Genomic DNA, 21667 nt, shown 5'->3' with positions numbered 1-21667 from the left:
TCCTGCAATCTCTAGAATCACCCGTGATTTCCCACAATCCCTTGATCCCTGAATCTCCCAGAAGCCCCGAAGCCCCCATGACCCCCAGAAACTCCCATGATCCCCTGAATCCCTCGTAATATCCCACAATCCCCTGTGATCTCCTACAACCCCCCAGAATCCTCTAGAACCCCATAGTCCCTGGAATCTCACAATTCCCCGTGATCTCCCATGATCCCCTAGAATGCCATGTAATCCCACAATCCTCCACAACCCCCTGGGACCCCCTGTAGTCCCCCACAATTCCCATGATTCCCCACAATTTGTTTCTGTCTGTTTATGGATACATCGTAGAAGATGCTCCTTCCCCTAGGCCCTCTGGGAAAGGCCTAAAAAAGCTGCGGGGCTGCTGGGTTAGGGAGCCCAGGGCCACAGGGACGAGAGGAGCTGGGAGGTGGGAGGGGACACCCAGACTAAGTCTGTGCTTTGAGGGACACTAGATCCAACCCACAGCAACACAGGAACCAGGAGTAACCCAAGAGCATCAAAGGTGTGACCCCCAAATCCCCCCAAAAAACGGCTCTTTTTTTTTTTCAGATCATAAGACACACTTCTCACCAAAAAAAAAAAAAAACCCAACAACAAAAAAAGACACACTTTTCCCCCTCAAAGGAAATGTTTGTGTATCTTATGGAGTGAATGTCACCCAGAGCTGAAGCCTGAGTGCAGGGAAGGAAAGCAGATCCTAACCCTTTGACATCCACAGCATGACGCCTCCTTTATTGTGCAGACAGACCAGGCCACATAAGAGGAGCAATCAGGTCAATGCACTTTCACTGTCACATTGAGAGCTTTCAGAGAGATGGCACAGCAGCATTTGCCTTGCAAGCAGCCGATCCAGGACCTAAGGTGGTTGGTTAGAATTCGGGCATCCCATATGGTCCCCCGTGCCTGCCAGGAGTGCTGCTAGGTGTGGCCCAAAAACCAAAAAAAAAAAAAAAAAAAAAGAATATTTGATCATTGGGTGGAAGAGATAGCATGGAGGTAGGGTGTTGGCCTTGCATGCAGAAGGACGGTGGTTCCACTCCCGGCACCCCCTATAGTCCCCCAAGCCTGCCAGTGGCGATTTCTGAGCATAGAGCCAGGAGAAATCCCTAAGTGCCGCCGATGTAAACACCCCCCCCCCCAAAAAAAAGAATATTTGATCACTGCTGCAACTTTTTTTATATTAACAAAAAGGTATTTTAAAAAATGTTTTTTTGAGGCCAGAGCAGTGACACAGGTAATAAGGCAGAGCCTTGCATGTGCTAACCTCGGATGGACCTCGGTTTGATCCCCCAGTGTCCCAGATGGTTCCCCAAGCCAGGAATGATTTCTGACCGCATAACTAAGAGTAACCCCTGAGCATCACAGGGTGTGGCCCAAACCCCCCCCCCAAAAAAAAAGTTTTTTGTTTGTTTGTTTTTTGTTCTTGGGTCACACTTGGCATTACTTAGCGGTTATTCTTGGCTATGCACTCAGAAATGGTTCCTGGCAGGCTCGGGGGACCATATGGGATGCTGGTAATGGATCCCAAGTCTTTCCTAGGTCTGCTGCATGCAAGGCAAATCAGCTGCTGTGCTCTCTTTGGCCCCAGATCCAGGTGGATTTTTACTTATAAAAGGGATAGGTTTAGGGCCGGAGAGATAGCATGGAGGTAAGGCATTTGCCTTGCCTGCAGAAGGATGGCGGTTCGAATCTGGCATTCCATATGGTCCCCCAAGCCCGCCAGGAGCGATTTCTGAGCGTAGAGCCAGGAATAACCAGGGATAGGTTTAAAGAATAGAGGAGGGTGAGGGAACACCTTTATTTTGGCATAATAGCTGAGTGTTATCTTACAAACTTGGGAGGATACAGGGAGGAAGTAAGGAGGATATGGGAGAACTAGGGAGTATGGAGGCCAGTGGTTGCAAGGCACCTGCCTGGACACATGCACAGGACACAGGACCACACACCTCTGTGCAGTAGGCACCGGCCCAGGTTAACCATCAGACCCCTTCCCCACTGAGAAGGAACCAGAAGCTTGCCAGACATTTCCGGGGTCCTGACCAATCAGGGCTGGAGACTGCCCCCTCCCCAGCTGAGCTGCCTTCATCTGCCTTGGCAAATCTGCTCTGAGCCGAGAGTGTCCTCATGCCCCTGTGAGCACCCCCCAACCAGGAACCTGGGCAGGACTCAGTACTATCTAGTATGTGCCTTTTCTTCCTTTCTTTTCTTTTTTTTTTTTTTTTTTTTTCTAATTTTACTCCAAGAACAACCCTCTTCCCTTGTGCAGCTTTCCCACCACCAATGGCCCCCACCGTCTCCCTCCTCCCCCACCCCACCTGTATTCGAGACAGGCATTCTGCTTCTCTCACTCTCTACCATTGTCATGACAGTTGCCAGTGGAATTCTTTCTCGAACTGGACTCACCACTCTTGATGGTAAGTTTCATATCATGGCTGGTCCTTCCAGCCCTCATCTCTATCGTCTCTGGGCATTATTACAATAATGTCTTTTATTTTCTTAAAACCCGTAAATGAGTGAGACTATTCTGTGTCTAAGGTCTGTGCTTTTTCCTTCCTGGTTTTGAGGCCACACGGGTTCATCCAGGGCTCAATTCTGGCTCTGCACTCAGGGATCCCTCTCAGCAGAGATCAGGCCTGGGCCTGTACCTCCTAGCATGTATTTGAAAGCACTGGATAGAGGGTCCCATGGGATGATGCACAGAGCTGAGGACCTGCCAAGAAATACTAACCTAAGAAAACTCCTTGGCCAGCAGATGGCTGCAGGGAGAGGCTACGAGTCTTCTTAGGGAAAGCATCTGCAGTCCAAGGGGCTGAGGTGCCCGCTTGCAGGAAGCCAGGAGACAATCATAGATCACAGCTGGGCCCCTCTGGTAAACATGGTTATTCCCAACATTAGGAAGAGCAATGGGAGTTGAGGGGTTGGTGGCAAGAGATAGGACAGGGTGGGCCATTTGCTTTGTATGCGCCTGTGCCAAGTTTGGTCCCAGCACTTCATAGAGTCTCCTGAATCCCTCAGGAAGGATCCCTTAGGAGAGAGCTGGGAGTGACCCCTGAACAAAGCCAGGTGTGGCCTCCAAACAGCAAAATGTTTCAAGGGCCTAGAGACAGCAGAGAGAGAGACAGCAAAGGAACTGGAGAGATAACACAGCAGTAGGACATTTGTCTTGCACGTGGCTAACCCAGGACAGACTCGGGTTCAATTCCTGGCATCTCATATGGTCCCCTGAGCCTGCAGGAGCAAATTCTGAGTGCAGAGCCAGGAGAAACCTCTGAGTACCACCAAGTGTGGCCCCCCCCCCAAAAAAAAAAAGAGAGAGAGAGAGAGAGAGAGAGAGAGAGAGAGGTTAAGGCACGGACCGTGTACATTGCCAGCCTCAATTCCATCCCTGCCTACTTGGCCCGTTTGCATGAAGTGTCTGAAGGGAAGGCAGATCGGGAGGTTCTGCGCTCACACACTCAGCCTGGCATGGTGCAGGCCCAATAATCAGTTCATTCTGTCCCTGTGGCCAGGCCCATCTGGTCACCCACTTTCCTGCCACAGGACCTTGGGGCTGTTCTTGAGAGCGACACTAGATAGTGCAGGGAGATGACTGCATGTCCCCTAAGTTGTCCACCCACCAAATCTGAGCTGTCCTTGCTGGCAGGGCCTGAATAGAGGGGACTCAGCAGCTTATGGTTCTTCTGCCCACCAGCCGTGCAGGGCACAGGTGGCCCCAGAACTGGGCAGTGCCGCCCACCCCCACTAGTGCATCTCAGGCACCATGTCCACAGCTGTCGCAACACCAGAGGCAGGCAGGTCCCTGGGCAGAGACCACCAGGGTACGGAGGTCAATGGGAGGTAGGAGGGCTAGTCACTGTTGATTCTTGCCTGTGTCATGGGGGACTGTGGGTGGGGGTTGTGACAGGAACTGGGGCCCCCCAGGGCTTCCAGCCCTTGTCCACCCTGTGCTGTGGGATGGGCGGCTGGGCCTGCCATTTCCGGGAGGTCAGAGAGACCCCTGCTTCCTCATTTTTCACTGTTTATTTTCTCCAAAAATAGAGTTCTAAGGCCTATTCCTGGCTCTGCACTCAGGGATCCCTCCTGGGCGACCTAGGTGGGGGACTCTATGGGGTGAACATGGTTGGCTGTGTGCAAGGCAAGTGTCCTCCCCCAGTGCTCTCTCTGCTCGTGCTGTCATCTGACAGTTCCCAGGATGCACAGCGCCGTGGACAGATGCCTTCCCTGACCAGGCCTGCCTGCCCATTTCCTAATGATGTTCGAGCAGAAGAGGCCTCAGTGGGGTGACCACATGCTATGCAGGCCAGAACCTGAGCACAGAGCATTACTGGGTGTAGCCCAAGAAAGACAAAAACCAAAGTTCCCTTTTTTGTTTGTGGGCCACACCCAATGATGCTCAGGGGCTAGTGCTCCTGGCTCTGCACTCAGAAATCACTCCTGGCTCTGCTCAGGAAACCAAATAGTGTGCTGGGAATTGAACCTGGGTCAGTGGCCTGCAAGACATGTGGGTGGGAGACACCATGACTGGGGAAAAACCCCAGACAGCTGCAGCGTGGATTGCCGTCCCCATGTCATGTCACGGTGAGCAGAAAAGAGGGTACAGAGGGCCAATGGCTCAGCTCAGAATGGTGACAGCAGCTGGGGGTGGGGGGACCCCACAGTCAGCAGCGACACTTGTTCTGCCATGGCTCCGACCAGCCTCACTCCCCGGATTGCAGCAGATACAATTACGTAGAGTCGACAACTTACTGAAACTGAAAACAAGCTGGATAAGGGGAGAGGAGCAGGGAGAAGGGGTCAGAGGGGCGTCAGCCAGACTGGCTGACTCAGGCAGGGGTGTGTGTACTCTGAACACAGTGCTCCCTGCTGCACCCCAAGGTGAGGGCAGGGCGGGGCCCGTCTCATTGGTCCATGGGACGGAGTCAGCGCAGGACATCCCCCAGGGCTGTGTGTGGGCCACATACTGTGTGCCCACCTGCTCCCTAGGACACCGTGCACCCAGAGGAGCCTTTCCCGGGACCCAATGGCCAAGCACCGCCTGGTTGTGTGCCCTCCAAGGCCAGTCTCCAGGTTTCTCCAGCCATGTACACTGGGGCTTTGCCCGCCAGAAGCTCTTGAAATCCCCCTCCCCCCAAAGGCCTGGCCAAGATGAGCCACAGGTGCTCCCTGAGCAGCCCAGAACCTCACCTGAGGCTTTGGAGAGCTAGGCCTACCCTTATCCCCACCCAGGGGAACTGTGCAGCTGATCAGCTCCTGTGGACCCACCCCAACATTGCTGTAACCCCACCCAGCAATGACCTGGCAGCCTCAAGCTCAGCCCCTGTTGTTGGAGCCACGCCCATCAGCTTCTGACTCCACCCCTGACCAAGCTGGGGTCCTGCTCACAACCCACCCCAAGAGCTGTCCAGCAGTCCCTTCAGTTCCTTGACTCTTGAACTGCTTCCCTGAACAGTGTCCCAAAGCCACCTGCTCCACTCGTAGTGGGCCAGGCGTGCTGGGCACGACGGCCCACAGAAGCTCTCAGGATTTATCACCCCCCCACCTGTCCCTGCTCCCTGGGAAAACAGTGCCACATGGCTGTGACCTCTATAATAAACCAGCAAATCAGGGGGGCCCCAACGTGTGCTCCCAGCTGTAATTTCTGGAGACAGTGCTGTGCCTCATGGAGCCGGGTGTGAAGGGGCCCCACTGGGTCGGGGTGCACCCTTCTTCACAGAGGTCCTGTGGGCTCTGCCCGGGCAGCATTTAGGGGAGTCTGCATGTTGTGGTCCACAGACATGGAGTGTCCTCCCTTTGGCCAGAAGCAGACTGTGTAGACAAGCTCCAAGGATCCAGAGTTATAGGAACCTACAAGTCTGGGGTCCACACCCACCCGCAGGGGAGGGTGGCTACACCAGGCAGAGGTGACCCCAAAATGGTGAGAAAAGAGGGAGCAGTGATGCAAACCCTGGAACAGGAGGTGCTGGTAGGTCAGCCCTACCCTGTGCCCTCAGCAGTGCCAGGCCCAGCACATTCTGCCTGAGAAATGCAGAGTCTGGGGGTCCAGAGCTCACGGCAGTTGGAGGAGAGGTCATTACTCCGGGGAGCAGAGCAACCAGCTGGCATAGGTACAGCATTTTATTCCACAAATGCCTCCTATCCTTGTGTCCATGGTCCGCCTGGCCATCAGAGCAGTGCAGGGGGCCTGGCTCAGCTGGGTGGGAGTATTGGGTGTGAGGCCTTGGGGACTCGTGGCCAGAAGAACGGGCCCTAAGCGCTGGCCTCTGCCCACCCCCCACAGTCCCAGGGTGCAGAAACGCAGCCTCCATGTGTTGAAGTCACTTCCGGCCGCCCTGGCTCTTCTTCCTCTTTGGCGGACCCTGACCACCGGCCTTTGCTCTTCTCCTGGGAGCCCCAGGCCTCCGGCGCTTGTGCTGAGCCCCCTTTCTGCCAGGGCTGCCCTCCGGCCCAGCTTCCTCTGCAGGCAAAAGGTCACATGAGCCAGCACTAAGATGGGCCTCGGCCACGAGAAGGGGCCATCCCAGTGTGTGAGAATGGAGGAGCCCAGACCCTGGGGGATAAGACTGACCCCTCCAGACACAGGACAGCCTAGGTCTGCAGGTTATCCTTCATAGGGCCCAGGCAGGGGAAGCAGGGAGGGTGGAGGACATGGGCCTGCTGCTGGGATGGGCTAGTAACAGGCGATGTCGAGGCCTACCTGTGTCCTGAGCCCTGGGATGGCGCTTCTGGCCCTTCCGCTTCCGCTTCCGTTCCCGGCAGCCAGGCTGCAGCTTCTCGTAGACTTTCTCGGGAACTTCGTCCTCTGGGAAAAGGCCTGTGGACAGGACTGCTGCTCAGGTCTGTGCACCAGTGCGCCCCAAGGCCGGCTAGGCCCCAACCCCCAGCCCAGCCCGTGCTTCCAGGAATACCCCTTAGGAGGCTCAGGATACAGTAGGTTCCAGCTCGCTCCAATCCTCCGGGAAGGAAGGGCAAGACTGGAGATCCCCACAGGGCTGTGTCTCACAGGCTGTGTCCCACCCCAGAACCAGCATCACCCTGAAGGGTCCAGACATGGCCATGGCTCAGGGCCACACAGCAGGATTTGCACTGCTCCAGCTCTGCAGAGCCGCCAGCCCAGGGGGGTGAAGGTCTGTGGGGCCGCCGTGCTCACCTTCTGCCAGGTTCTGCAGCCTGAAAGGAGCAGAGTCAGCAGTGGTCCAGAAAGGACACCCAGAGACCTCCAGGGCCAACCCCCAGGATGGAGCCCACACACTCACTTCCGGACCATCTTGTAGAGCCGCTTCCTGTTGAGGGTCGGGGTGCTCGGGGAACTGGCCATTTCAAAGAGTCTGTTGGCGACAGCTTCATAGTCGAACTGGGGGGAACACAGCAGGTTTAGTACCCCAGACCTGACATTCCTGCTAGGGCCCAGAAACATGCCTATCTCTCCTGTGATCTCAGACCCTCGGCTCGTGGGAATCAAGAAAGAAGGAACAGGGCCCAGAGAGATAGCACAGCGGCGTTTGCCTTGCAAGCAGCCGATCCAGGACCAAAGGTGGTTGGTTCAAATCCCGGTGTCCCATATGGTCCCCCGTGCCTGCCAGGAGCTATTTCTGAGCAGACAGCCAGGAGGAACCCCTGAGCACCGCCGGGTGTGGCCCAAAAACCAAAAACCAAAAAAAAAAAAAAAAAAAAAAAAAAAGAAGGAACAAACAAAGAAGGGAATGAGGGGCTGGAGCATGAGCAAACCAGGGAAGGTGTCTGCCTGGCACACAGCCGACCCGGGTTCGACCCCAAGCAGCCCATAGGGTTCCCAGCGCCTGCTAGGAATAACACCTGAGCACTGCCTGATGTAGCCTCAAAACAAAACAAAGAGGACGTGAATTACAACAGGTGGGAAGCAGGCACGCAGCACCCACTGTGGGGTGTGGGAGTTTCATAGCACCCTTTATGTGGGATCACACTGCACCCCATTGTGGTGGTCACAAGACCCTAGTCTATGGGGTTACACTATACCCTGCTACACAGAGTCACAACACCCTCTAAGGGGGGTCATACCACATCCTAGCTGCTCCCAGCCATTGCCCTTGGGCTACAGGGTTGTGTGGAGGGGACCTGAGCTTTTGCCCTCGGCCTGGGGCCTTCTCACTCCCTCAAACCCTGCCTGGCTCAGAGGCCAAGAGCTCCTCAGGCGCACACACAGGCGCCCATGTGCTGCCAGAAAGAAGACAGGGCTGAGGCTGACCCTGAGGAAAACCAGGGTCCACCCACTGCGCGGGGTCCCTGAAGCAGCAGCAGGAACCCATGGCATGGCAGAATGGGGCCCAGAGTGTGAGAGCTACACACCTGCAGGACGACCTCAGGACTGTCACTGTCACTGTCACCATCGTCATCATCTTCCATCTCCTCTTCCTCCAAGTCAGAATCTGCCCCACCTAGACAAAAAGGGCCACACTGAGGGGCAGAAAGACAGCAGGACACCCTGTGCTGAGGACACAGCACAGTGAGACCTGCCCCGTCTGTCCCTGGCTTTTCCCTCTTGGCTTCTGGGGACTGAGGCAGGAGGAGTTATGTGCAAGGAGATGGACTCACCTGCCGGCTGGCCCAGCTCCTCGTCCCCGTTCGCCTCCTGTGTGTCCAGCTCATCCATCAGGGCCTCGATGGCCAGCGGGGCCTGCTCCACGATGGGCTTCAAGACACCACAGATGACATGGTGCAGGATTACAGGGCTGCAGGGTGAGCGACGCGTGTGAGCATGCATGCCACTGTGAGCGTGAGCACAGGTGTGACCATGGGGGGACTATAAATGAGCATGTGAGTGAGTATATGTGTGTGCAAGTGTGAATACAAGTGTGAACGTGAGCACAGGTCATGCAGCCTGCTCCCTAGAGCCTGCGCTCAAACACTCACTCGCCAGTGTGTGCTGCGGCCCTGCAGAAGGGCTCGATGAAGCGGAGGTTCTGTTCGGCCGTCAGCTGCGGAGAGAGAAGTGGCGGCTCAGACAGGGCCCATCTCCCCCAAAGCCAGAGCCAGAACCAGGATCCCGAGGCCTGCACCCCACCTCGTCGGCGCCCACTCTGGTCAGCTCTTCCAGGAAGATGTCAAGGAAGTGGCTCTTCACACCGCTGGGGGCCTCACTGTCAGGGTGCAGGATCTCAGCCTCAAGGAGCTCCAGCAGGGGGCCCGTGTGCCTATGGGGGGCAGCAACCTCAGGTAAACTGGGTTGCCCACCCCAGCCAGGATCCAGAAGCTTCTGTGCCCCAAGGCTGATGAGCTGCTGCAGAGCCATATCAAGTGCAGGTAGGGCTCAACCAGAAGGGAAGTAGCACCTGGGAGCTCAGGCAGAGCCTGGCATGGGGACCCACCAGGAGGCACCTGTGGCAGCTGGAAAATCCTCCAAGGGAGCAGTTGCTGTGGGGCCCAGCTGAACTTTCCCAGAAAAAAAGTCAGAGGCCAATGTCATTCCCCCACCCTCCCCAATGGCCTGTGCTCAACACGGGGACAGAGATGCAGAAAGCATACACACCTCTCATCCCAGCCCCGCATCTGCAGCGCCTTCAGTGACTCGTGCAGGACCATCCTCATGAGCTGCGGCAGAGAGGCATCAGTAGAAGACCGTGACAGCAGCCCCTTAGTGCTGGGCAGGACAGGGCCTTGGCTTAGTGGGGTATCTAGCCCTGCCCTGGGCACTCACCAGGTAGTACTTGTCGAGGCGGAGGCGGTCGATGCCCACCCACTCACGGTTCATGGTCTGCCAGAAGGTCCGAAGGAATAGGTGCTCTGCGGAGGGGGATCAGGGAGCTGGGCAAGGCAGGATGGAGAGCCCCCCCCCCTTGCTGGCCACCCACTGGGGCTCAGTGTTGAGACAGGCTCTTGGGGAATCAAGACAAGGTAGCAGGGGCTGAAGAGAGATATAGCACAGTGGTAGGGCATTTGCTTCGCAAGCAGCCAACCCAGGACCAATGGTGGTTTGAATCCCAGCATCCCATATGGTCCCCTATGCCTGACAGGAGCGATTTCTGAGCACAGAGCCACAAGTAACCCCTGAGCGATACTGGGTGTGGCCCAAAAACCAAAAAACAAGAAAGTGGTGGTGCTGGAGTGACAGCACAGTGGGGAGGGTACTGCCTTGCATGGGTTTAATTCCTGTCATTCCATAGTGTTCCCCCAAGCTTGCCAGGAGTGATTCCTGAGCACATGAGAGCCACCTAGTGTGGCCAGAAAACAAGGCAGCCATTTCCCCAACAGCACATGTGGGGGCACATGAGCCCCCTCAAGAATGGGGGGAGGGTGGCTAGACTCACTTCCCGAGACCCCACTGGCATGCAATCATGATCACCCACATGACGCAGAGCTTAACGGGCCCTATGGGCTGCACCAGCCAGACTCTGGGACAAACCCAGCCTCGAAGGTTACGGCTTTAAAGAGGGTCTAGGGCCCCTCGATGGCGAACCTATGGCACACATGCCAGTGGTGGCATGCGAAGGCCATGCAGCTGGCATGCGGGAAGGGGTCCGCAATTAAGATATGCGGTGTGGCAGGAGGCGAGTGTGCCGGTGTCTGCTTTGCAGCTCACCTGGCAACAGGGCCGGACTGGCCATTGGGAGGACTGGGCATTGTACGGCAGTTTGGGCACTCGGGCTCAAAAAGGTTAGCCATCACTGGCAGAGGCTTCAGGGGCCTCTGCTTCAGCTCACAGAATCTGCCAGGTAGGGTCCTCGCAGTGCCTGAGATGCTACCCAGGATGCAGCACCGTAAGTAGTGGCAGGATCAAGAATGCTGGTGTCAGGGTGGGCATGGACACAAGGGCTGTCTGGCAGGACCACTGATCCAGAGACACAAAACCACTGGTGGACCTTAAGGCTGTCCAAAGTCACAAATTTGAGAGACACCAAAAGAGCCCAGTGCCCAGGAGCACCAGGCCTAAGAAACTCCTGCACTGCCATGTAGACATGCCCAGTACCCACCTTGAGAGACTTTTGTACACATGGTGGTGAGCCCATTTTCCCATCAAGAAACAGCTCAGAGGAGCACCCAGGCACCCGAGAAAGGGGCCCTGTTCCGAGCTCAGCCCTCACCCCCCCCCCCCCCCCGCTAGACCCGGGTGTACTCACGTGCCTCTGTAGTCTGAAATGAGTGGACGAGCTGTGAGATGGTCTTTGCCAGGTCCTCCTGCGGGGGGACAGACCCTCACTGGCAGCGGCAACAACTGAGCCTGAAGTGAGGCTGATGCTGAAGCTGAGAGGGGTCGAGGGCTCTGGGCCCTGCAGCCCAGGGTGTGGGGGATCAGAAACCAGGTAGCCGAGCCCCCTCAGCAGCAAGCTGGGGAAAAGCCACAGCTGGGCAACAAGACAGCCAAGACAGCCCAAGACGGTGGTGTCGACAGGGGCAGCACATGGAGTGTCCCCTGACAACGTCCATGGAGCCAGAGAGTACCACCTGCTGGGGTGTGTGGGCAGGGGGCTGGGTGTCGGTAAATATCGGTCTCCTCCTGACTTACTGAAAAGTGCTTTTTACTTTCACTACGTGTAGTTCAAAAACCCAAAGGAATTCCAGGGGAGACCCTGGTGTCAAGGTACCCATTGGTTCCCACCATCTCAGACCTACACTCACTGATGCTGACAGACAAATCAAACAAGCCTGGCTTCACCAAGTAAAGGGCCAGCCCTGCCGGCAGTCACACAAATAAGAAACTGTGGGCAAGGCTGGGAGACATCGCAGGGAGAAGGCCCTGACCCTGATAAGACCACCAGGGTCATCCCTGGCAGCCCTAATAGACCCCTGAGCCCCACTAGGAGTGACCCTGAGTGCAGAGCCAGGGTTAAGTCCTGCACCTGATCCCAGGTCAACCAACAAGACAAAAACACAAAGTGTGCAATGCACAGACACAGCTCAAGGCGAGAGTGCAGGGAAGACAGGGCTCAGTGGTGGAGCACAGGCCCTGCACAGTTAGGCTCTGGCCTCAGCAACATCCCACCCACCCCACGGTCCTCCCTCCCCTGCAGCCCAGCCACTGCCCACTGACCTGCAGCAGAGGCTTGTCCTGCATCCACATGCAATAGAACAACCCTTTCCACACCTTCAGCAGCTCGTCGTGGGTGAAACCACCTGTGTAAGGAAACATAGGTCTATCCACAGAGCCTGCCCAGCGGCCAGGGACATGGCCAGAGGAAGCCTGGTTCCTCCCACCCTGGACTCTCCTGAACTAACTGAACAAGGGGACACGAAGCACACAGACCCCCTCCTTCAAGGAGCCGCTCTGTTTCGACCTCAGGAGCGCTGCCTAAAAACCTTCAAGGACCGGGGTCGGAGAGAGCACGGAGGCAGGGCGTTTGCCTCGCATGCGGAAGGACGATGGTTCGAATCCCAGCATCCTATATGGTCCCCCACTGAGCCTGCCAGGAGCGATTTCTGAGCGCAGAGCCAGGAGAAACCCCTGAGCGCTGCCGGGACTGACCCCTGACCCCCCAAAAAACTCCAAGAGCCGAGACAGGGCTGGGGGCTGCGACTCCTCTGCGACTTCCTTCTTGGCGGGCCACGTGGAGGCACCCACCTGCGGCCGGCTCCGTCCTGGCGACGATGAACTTCCGGAGGCGCCGCACCGCGCGGTCGCGGCTCACCTGCTCGTTGCCCGCCAGGCGCTGCGCCAGCTGGATCTCGGGCGGGAGCCGCACGGACGACGCCATCGCGCCCACGGCGGGCTCGGCTCGGCTCGGCTCGGCTTGGCTCGGTCGGCTCGGCGCGCTCGGTGACGTCAACAGGCCGCGCCGCCCCGGCCCCGTCGCGCGCGTGACGTCACCCCGCCGGCGCGCTCGGTGACGCGGGCTGCCTGCGCCGCCGCTGCGCGGGAAGTCACGCTTTCTTCCGGCCACTCGGCGGCGCCGTCGAGTGACGTCACTGCTCGGCGCCGGGGAAGGTCTCGAGCCGCACCGTGGACGGGCGTCGCGCCGAGTCTTTGAGCGTCGTGGGGCATGAACTCTTGAATGGGGGGGTGGATGCAGTATGCCGATGATTCTGTTAGCTTTGGGGGTCACACCCGCCTGGGCGCAGGGATCGAACCCCCCTGGTAGGCCGCGTGCAAGGCAAACGCCCTCCCCGCCGTGCTACGAGATTATTAGTTTGGGGTGCTAAGGGCTTCCTCCTGGCTCTGCACTCAGGATCACCCCTGGTAGGCCATGGAGGACCATGTGGGGTGCAGGGATCGAACACAGGTAGGGCACACGCAAGGCTGCAAGCAGGCTCTTCATTTCTTTCTTTTTTTTTTTTTTTGGTTTTTGGGTCACACCTGGCAGTGCTCAGGGGTTATTCCTGGCTCCAGGCTCAGAAATTGCTCCTGGCAGGCACAGGGGACCATATGGGGCGCCGGGATTCGAACCGATGACCTCCTGCATGAAAGGCAAACGCCTTACCTCCATGCTATCTCTCCGGCCCCTCTTCATTTCTTTCTATTCTTTTGTTTCGTTTTTTTGTTTTTGGGCCACACCGGCAATGCTCAGGGATTACTATTGGCTCTGCTCAGAAATCGCTCCTGGCAAGGGCCGGAGAGATAGCATGGAGGTAGGGCGTTTGCCTTGCATGCACAAGGACGGTGGTTCCAATTCCGGCATCCCATGGTCGTCCCCCCCCCCCCCCTTTGAGCCTGCCAGGAGCGATTTCTGAGCATAGAGCCAGGAGTGACCCCTGTGCGCTGCCGTGTATGACCAAAAACCAAAAAAAGAAAGGAAGACATCGCTCCTAGCAGGCCTGGGGGACCATATGGGATGCCGGGATTCGAACTGATAAGGTCGGGAACTCCACACGCACCCCTCTAATGACTCCAAGAGGCAGAGACCATGCAAAAGCAAAGAGTTTTATTTACAAGCAGCCCCAGAGGATGAGAGAGAGAGAGAGAGCCTCGAACCAGATCTAACAAGCCTTTCTATAGCTTCCAGTAGGGTGGTCCATTTCAGGGAGTAGTGACACTTGACATCTGCTCAGTTACATTTCTGCAAGACTTAGATAGCCACAAGTCAGGAGGTTTGCAAAAGTTAAGATGTCAAGGACAAGTTCCTGGGATTTAGGAAGGGGTGGGGTCCTGTGAAGCTCAACAGTTAATGTATCTTTTGGTCAAGGGGAGTCCTCGGGAAGCTGCAGAGAAATTCTTTTTACCTTACATAATCACCTTCGGTCTGGGATTGGCCGCATTCAAGACAAACGCCCTACTGCTATGCTATCTCTCCAGCCTCCCAGGCTCTTAATTTCTGTGCTAACTCCTCGGCCCAATACGAGTCCTGGAAAGCTGAAAATAGACTAGACAGTAGATCTGGGAGTGATCGCTCAGATCATGGCGTTTATCTTGCTCGTGGCCTACACGGGTTAGATTCCAGGCTCTACTATATAGATTGCCCCTGAGCCCACCACAAATGATCCCTGAGCACTGCCTGGTGTTACACTCAGGAGTTACTACTGGATCTGTGCTCAGAAAACGCTCCTGGCAGGCTCAGAAAACCCTAAGGGATACCGGGGATTGAACCCGGATCTGTCCCAGGACAGCTATGTGCAAGGCAAATGCCCTGCCGCTGTTCTGTTGCTCTGTCAGGATTGTTTTCTTGTGTCTCTCCCCTCCCTTGAAAATTATCTTAATGAGGGAGTCTGTAACTTGTAAATCCTAAGGGCCTCAGTGAGCTGATGAAGGAGAAACTGCTGACACCAAGAGGGGCAGTAAATTTAACACTCTCCTCAACCCACACTGCAGTTGGCCCATCCCTGCCTGATTCCGCCTCCACCCGGGACTGGGATGATGGAAGAGGCCCAGGGCCCCACCAGCAGGAATCCACATACTCTTCTGGCTTTTAGGCCACACCTGGTTGTGCTCCAGGGATTATATGAAGCAAGAACCCCATTTGTGTTTTCTCTTTCATATTTGTCTCTCACTTCTTCCTCAAGTTTCTTCCAATAAAATTATTTTGGTTACTGAGAAGAAAAAGTCTGAATAAATAAGCACCTAAAGCCCTATCTACTCTCCAGCCTGTACATGAATGTATTTTCTTTTGCAGGGGATGGGGGAGGGTTGGGGTCACACCCAGCAGCACTGGGGCTACTCCTGGCTTTGTGCTCAGAAATCACTCCTGGCAGTATTAGGGAACCCTATGGAATATCAGGGATCAAACCTGGATTGGCTGTATGCAAGGCAGACGGCCTCACCACTGTGCTATCACTCCAGCCCCTAGAAATGGACATTTCCTAATAGCAAAGTGTAGACCGACCATTCTCCACTCTGCTTCTCACTCTCACCCCCTCTCCTCCCCTGTTCTCCCTCCTCCCTCCTCCCTCCTCTACAGCTCAGAAGTGAATATTCTTTTGGGGGGCACACCCAGTGGTACTCAGAGTTTACTTCTGTGCTCAGAAATCTTTCCTGGTAGGTTCGGGGGATTCGATGGGATGCTGGAGATCAAATCTGGGTCATGTGCATGTAAGGCAAATACCTGACTGACTATGCTATTGCTCCAGCTGAAAAGTGAACTTTTTTTTTTCTTTTTTTATGGTTTTTGGGTTACAACCTGAAAGCGCTCAGGGGTTACTTCTGGCTCTGTGCTCAGAAATCGCTCCTGGCAGGCTCAGGGGACCATATGGGATGCTGGGAATCACCCAGATCGTCTGCATGCAAGGCAAATGCCCTACCTCTGTGCTATTGCTCTGGCCCTGCATTTTCTAATAGTAAAGTTAAGCTAACCTCTCTCCCTACCCCTCTGCACTCTCACCCTCTCCCCTCCCCTCCCCTCCCCTCTCCTCTCTTCCCTCCCCTCCTCTCTGTCTCTGTCTGTCTGTCTCTCTCTCTCTCCTGTTCTCTCTCTTATCCTCTGCCCTCTCCTCTTGGACTTGGGACCACACCCAACAATGCTTACATCCTACCCCAGGTTCAATACTGGTGGTCATTCCCAGTGGTGCTTGGCAAGCGAGTACCAAGTGGTTCTGGGATGAAAGCTGGGGTCTTGGGGCCAGAGAGATAGCATGGAGGTAGGGCAAGCAGAAGAACAGTGGCTCGAATCCTGGCATTCCATAGGATCCCCCAGGCCTGCCAGGAGCTATTTCTGAGCGTAGAGGCAGGAGTAACCCTGAGAGTTGCCGGGTGCGACCCAGAAACAAACAAAAAGAAGGCTGGGGTCTTGCATGCAAAGCCTGTGCTTAACCCACTGGACCACCTCTGGCCCCTCTGCATTGGGGAGTTGCTGCCCCCAGGAGTGGTGCTTACCATTGCAGATGATTAGTGCTCAGCCTTGGAGTACAGGCAGCAGTGCTGGGGGCACCCAGGGCATGGGCCCCCAACCCTGCACCATGTCCCCAGCCCACAGACTTGGAGAGTTGCACAAGCTTTTTGGGTTGCACAGATCCGTGCTGTGGGGTGTGGAGGCAGCCAGGGGTGTACAAACGAGCAGGTAGTAGCCTGTTCCTAGAGAACAGGGACTCCCCAAGCCCGAGGGTGGCAGGAACTGCTGAGTGGAAGCTGGAGGAGTGCTGGCTCAATACTAGGAACTGGCTCATCATGGGTGGGCGAGAGTTGTCGAGTCAGGAAATCCACAGCAGGGCCGGAGCGGTGGCGCATTTGGCTTGCACACGGCTAACCTAGGACGGACCCTGGTTGGATCCCCTGGTGTCCCATATGGTTCCCCAAAACAGGAGCAATTTTTGAGCGCATAGCCGGGAGTAAAGCCTGAGTAAAAACTGGGTGTGGCCCAAAAACAAAAAGGAAATCCACAGCAGTGCCCCAGGACCCTGCTAATATTATGAAACTTTCCCAACAACTCTCTGTCCTAACCATGGGCAGAAATCTGATAAGGCCTGGGAACGAGCCCAGAGCTGCTTTGTAAGCAGGACTCAACACTCATTCCCGCAAGGCCATGAGAGAATTTGCAAGGAGCCAGGGTCTGAGCCACAGCACAGCGGGAGGGCACTTGTCTTGCACATGCTCTATCCAGGTTTGATCCCAGCACCCCGTAGGGTCCCCCAGGCACGGCCAGAAGTAACCCCTGACAACCACCAGGTGTGGCACTCCAAAAATGGAACCCAGGAGAAAGCTCAGTGATAGGTATTCAGGGCCCACATCTGAAACCCGGCACTCTGTAGAACCCAAGCACTGCAGCGACCCAGTAGCACCTCATCCTCAGGCCTCATATGGGACTGAGCGCCAGGGGCTCAAGTGTTCCCCAAGGGCAGGAGCGACAACACAAGGGGGAGGGAGCTCGTCTTGCACACAGCCAACCTGGGTTCGATCCCCAGGACGACCCTCTGTGGTTCTCCAAACTCTGCCAGAACTAGTGACCCCTGAGTGCAGAGGCAGGAGTCGCCTCTGAGCACTGCAGGGTGTGGCCCAAAGAACAAAAGAAAATGTCACAAGGCTTCATGTTTCCTCTTCTCTCTTGTCCCCTCAAAAAGGATTCTTGGGTTAAATCTACTTAACAAACACGTTTACCCCGACTTTCCACAGACTGAACCCAGGCGACTGCTGAGAGCAGGCTTAAAGGGGCCCTTGGACACAGTCTCTGTTTGGGGGTGTTGACAGGGAAGCCTGGGAGAACTGAGCCCTGCTTGGGCTTCTCAAGCTGCTTGAACCAGGAAGTCGAGTTGGTCATGAGCGAGATGCTCAAGGCACTGAGGTCACTGCAGCAGGGCCTGGCTGGAGACAGAGGGGGGCTGGGATGCGTGTGGGGCCAATAACTGAGTCTTTGTCTCCACTGGGGAACCTGGTGCTGGGTGGGCTGTGGAGTGACCACGAAGCCTCAGCTGTCATCTTGCAGCCCCAAATCAGGAGCTCAGCACCCAGAGTTCCTCTTTCCCTGCTGTGAGTCATGGTAGACAGTGGGGGTGTCTGCCCTCTCTCAGGGCTTGCCTACACTTGCCAGGTGCTCCTGAGTCATCCCAGAGGGATTGCCGTGAAAGGGGGTGTCTGTTGGGTTGCTCCCAGTGTAAAGCCACCCTCCTGAATTAAGACTTAGCATAAGTCCCTCTGTCCTAAGACATCAGCCGTTCTATGCACACTGGCTCTCCTCTGTCACCCTCAACCATGTCCTGAAACCCTCCCCTCTTCGGAATGAGGCTCTGTGAAAGGCAGGCCTCGCAGTTACCTCCCAACCAGGCCCTGAATCTCCAGCCATGTCCCGAACAAAGTGCCAATCCAGCTAAAAGGAGGAAAGTGGTGGTCTGACAGTTCCCAAGTTCATGTGAACAATATGTACCCTCCAAGGCGATCTAACAGATCATCGTAAAGGGCATCAGGAAACTCTTAGTTTTGGTTTTAGAGCATAACAGGAAGGCCTTTACCCAAAGTCGGGGTTGTTGTCGGTCCACAGGGAACAGCACTAACCGGCCAGCTTCAGGACTCATTGCTTGTCTTGTGCTTAATAATTTTTTTTCTTTTTTTCGTTCTGGGGCCACACCCGGCGGCGCTTAGGGGTTACTGCTGCTCTGCCCTCAGAAATCACCCCTGGCAAGCACAGGGGAATCATATAGGATGCCAGGAATCAAACTGGGTCAGCCACAAGTTGCGAGGCAAAACGGCCTCCCCGCTGTGCTATCGCTCCGGCAACCTAATAAGTAAAGTTTAATATAGGGCCGGAGAGATAGCACAGCAATAGGGCGTTTGCCTCCCAAGCAGCCCATCCAGGATGGACGGTGGTTCAAATCCCGGCATCCCACATGGTCCCCTGGCCTTCCAGGATCGATTTCTGAGCGCAGAGCCAGAAGTAACCCCTGAGCGCAGCCGGGTGTGACCCCAAAAAACCTCTAGGGGCCGGAGAGATAGCATGGAGGTAGGGCGTTTGCCTTGCATGCAGAAGGACGGTGGTTCGAATTCCGGCATCCCATATGGTCCCCCGAGCCTACCAGGAGCAATTTCTGAACGCAGAGCCAAGAGGAACCCCTGACAGCCGCTGAGTATGACCCAAAAAGACAAAATAGATAAAATAAATGACACCCCAACACCTTCCCTAGCAAATCAGCAAAACACCCCAACACAGGCGTCTGGGTCTGGGCCCTTCCTCGCTTCGGGGGTCCTGGGCGGACCATGCGACCCCACCATCAACTCCACCAGGCGCCCTGCCAGGGTTGGTGGCCGGCATAGGCCCACCCAAGCGGGCCCTGGGGCCATGCAGATGTGGGGGACGGGGGCGGGGAGTTGTCCTCTGCCCGGGCCGGGGTCAGCCCAGAGCCCAGCGGCTGCTGACCGACCGCAGGGCTTGTCCCGGAACGGGCGGGCGGGTGCGGGGCCCCGATTTCCGCCGCGGGCTCTGAGCTGGACGGGCAGCGGAGCCCGAGAGCACGTGGAGCGGAGTCCCCAGGCCCTGCGTCTCCTTCGGCACCGAGTGACCCGTCGCGCCCACGTGACACGCGGATCATGTGATGGTGCGGGGGTCACGTGATGTCCCCGCGTCATGTGACGCGCCCTGGTCCCGTGACCTAGTGGGCGTGGCCTCCGCGAGCTCCCCACTCTTCTCCCTTGCCCGCCGCGCTGCTGGACTCACTCGATCGTGCTCCGCGCCCGCCGCCACTATGATGTGCGGAGGCCCCTCTTCCACGAAGCCCGCCACCGCCGAGACCCAGGCCATCGCCGACCAGGTCAGTGCGCCCAGCCGTTCCCCAGGCTCAGCCCAGACCCGAGGGGCTCGGCCCGGCTGCCTGCACCTGCGTGGTCCCCGGGGTGGAGCTGGGGTGCCTGGGGAGGGGACAGGCCCGGGAGGGCATCGCCGGGCTCCGGGGGAATGGGCAGCCTGGCCCGGATCGCGGCAGGGCGGTGAGTCAGTGCCGCTGGGTTAGGGGGCCCCTAAAATGAGGAACCCGGCTTAGTGGGCTGGGGGGCTTGGGAACCCCCTGTTGCTCACCTTTTACCCATTGCCCATTGACAGGGTGACCCTGAGCCACGGTGGGGTCAGGAAGAGGCCCGTGGCATGGCTCACCGGCAAGGGGCCCCCCAAAACCCGTTCCACCCTTCCACCCACCTTCCCTACTTGTGTCGTGTCCCCCCCAAGTAGGCGAGGGCAGAGCGTCTGCGCACCTGGGTTCCTTTACCGAAACCACTTGCACCCATTGGCGCTGGGCCCGGCCCCTGCTGTGGGTGATAAAGACTGGCACAAGTGGGCATGTTCTGGGCGCCAGCTCAAGGCCCACTTCTCAGACAGCTGTGCCCCAGCATGCCCGCCCGTTCCTGCTGTCCCCGGGTTTGATCAGCTCCCTCCCTGACATCAGAGTGGGGCTATATGCCAAAAATGGAGCAGCCCTGCCCGGGTTCCCATTTGCCCTCGACAGGGTCAGCCCAAGAGGGCCCCCCTTTACCCCTGAAACAGAGCAGAGCAGTCACTGCATCTAGGCCAGGTACCCTCTTTGTGCTGATTCTCGGGGTCTCCCAGTAGTGCTGGGGGATGCCAGGGCACCCCCTTGCCAAGACTCAGGGTCTGCCTGGAACCCTGGCCCCAGACCTGTGAGCTCAGATTCTTGGGGCTGTCGGAGAAATAGCTTAGCTTAGCAAGTACTTGCCATTTGCCTGCATGTGGCTGGCCTGGGTTTGAACCCCGACACTCCCGTACCGTAGTCAGTCCCCAGGGCCTGTGCAAAGTCAGGAGTAAGCAAGCCCTGGGTGTGGCCCAAAAAACAAACCATCCTTCAGTTTGTGAAGGGAGCCAGGAGAGTGTGACCTAAGCGCATGTGTGTGTGTGTGACTCACCACACACCGTCTCCTTCCTGCAGGTGAGGGCCCAGCTGGAGGAGAAGGAGAACCGGAAGTTCAGCACCTTCAAGGCTGTGGAGTACAAGACCCAGGTGGTGGCTGGACGGAACCTTTTCATCAAGGCGAGTCCTGGGGTGGCCGCAGGGAGTGCCCATGTGTACCCATGTGTCTGTTGTGCATAGTCCGCTGGAGGACAACTGTGAGATCCTATGCCTCTGTCAGCTGCCCTGACTCCAGCCCCCAGTGACACCCCTTGTCCATCCGCCCTCCCTCCAGGTCCAGGTGGAGGACGACGAGTTCACACACCTTCGTGTGTTCGAGAGCCTCCCGCACGAAAACAAGCCCTTGGCCCTGCACAACTACCAGATGAACAAAGCCAGACAGGACGAGCTGACTTACTTCTAGGACCCTGGCTGGACCCTGCCCGCCTGCCTGCTCTGCCCAGCTCTGCCCTGAACCCAAGTCCCCGTGTGACCTGCTTCAGTTCCCAGAAAGCTGCAGGCGCCCTGAAATGTATTTTTAACGGTTCTGCACCCAGTCCAGGTGTTTTCTTGTCTGAAGCTGTCATCTCAGCAGAGGAGCAGATGGTTAGGAGTGAAGAGTGTGGTGGGAAGGGGCTGGCCTTACATGAGGCTGACCTGGGTTCATATGGTTCCCTGAACCTACCAGGACTCGTTCCTGACCACAGCCAGGTGTGGCAAAAATCAGACAGAAAATAGGACCGGAGAGAGAGCACTGCGGTAGGGTGTTTGCCTTGCATGCAGCTGGTCAGGACGGACCTTGGTTCAATCCCCGGCATCCCATATGGTTCCTGGAGCCTCTCAGGAGCGATTCTGAGCACAGAGCCAGGAATAACCCGAGTATGACAGGGTGTGACCCCGAAACAAAAGAAAAAGTGACTGGTCTCAAGTGACAGGGTTCCTGCTGGCATGCACTTGGGTGTTCTAGGTGCCTTCACCTCACTTGGGC

At 56.7% G+C, this 21667-nt stretch overlaps 2 protein-coding genes across 2 annotated transcripts; one reads left to right on the top strand and one right to left on the bottom strand.

Moving 5' to 3' along the window:
- Positions 1–6123: 6123 nt before the first annotated feature.
- On the bottom strand, positions 6124–12717 carry RRP1 (ribosomal RNA processing 1). Its single transcript, XM_049785434.1, has 13 exons — positions 12557–12717; positions 12029–12111; positions 11118–11175; positions 9698–9783; positions 9530–9591; positions 9065–9194; positions 8914–8978; positions 8596–8732; positions 8350–8438; positions 7281–7378; positions 7175–7194; positions 6722–6838; positions 6124–6481 (listed from the first exon to the last, which is right to left on the bottom strand). Exons 1-13 carry the CDS (start codon positions 12687–12689, stop codon positions 6342–6344), a joined length of 1218 nt encoding a protein of 405 aa, XP_049641391.1. The 5' UTR covers positions 12690–12717; the 3' UTR covers positions 6124–6341.
- Positions 12718–19437: 6720 nt separating this feature from the next.
- On the top strand, positions 19438–21182 carry CSTB (cystatin B). Its single transcript, XM_049785458.1, has 3 exons — positions 19438–19593; positions 20719–20832; positions 20987–21182. The coding sequence occupies exons 1-3, from the start codon at positions 19528–19530 to the stop codon at positions 21101–21103; spliced, it is 297 nt and encodes a 98-aa protein (XP_049641415.1). The 5' UTR covers positions 19438–19527; the 3' UTR covers positions 21104–21182.
- Positions 21183–21667: the final 485 nt, after the last annotated feature.

The sequence above is a fragment of the Suncus etruscus genome, chromosome 13 (assembly GCF_024139225.1).
Source record: "Suncus etruscus isolate mSunEtr1 chromosome 13, mSunEtr1.pri.cur, whole genome shotgun sequence".
Taxonomy (NCBI): Eukaryota; Metazoa; Chordata; class Mammalia; order Eulipotyphla; family Soricidae; genus Suncus; species Suncus etruscus.
This window is presented reverse-complemented; position numbering and strand designations above follow the sequence as displayed.

Bases quoted from the DNA above. Each gene is read 5' to 3' on its own strand.
- RRP1 (XM_049785434.1), bottom strand. From the start codon at position 12,689: ATGGCGTCGTCCGTGCGGCTCCCGCCCGAGATCCAGCTGGCGCAGCGC. The intron at 11,176-12,028 runs GTCAGTGGGCAG...GTCCCCCCGCAG, and splicing joins AGGACAAGCCTCTGCTGCAG to GAGGACCTGGCAAAGACCAT. The intron at 8,439-8,595 runs GTGAGTCCATCT...CTTTTTGTCTAG, and splicing joins GGAGCTGGGCCAGCCGGCAG to GTGGGGCAGATTCTGACTTG.
- CSTB (XM_049785458.1), top strand. From the start codon at position 19,528: ATGATGTGCGGAGGCCCCTCTTCCACGAAGCCCGCCACCGCCGAGACC. The intron at 19,594-20,718 runs GTCAGTGCGCCC...TCCTTCCTGCAG, and splicing joins CCCAGGCCATCGCCGACCAG to GTGAGGGCCCAGCTGGAGGA. The intron at 20,833-20,986 runs GTGGCCGCAGGG...GTCCAGGTGGAG, and splicing joins TCATCAAGGCGAGTCCTGGG to GACGACGAGTTCACACACCT.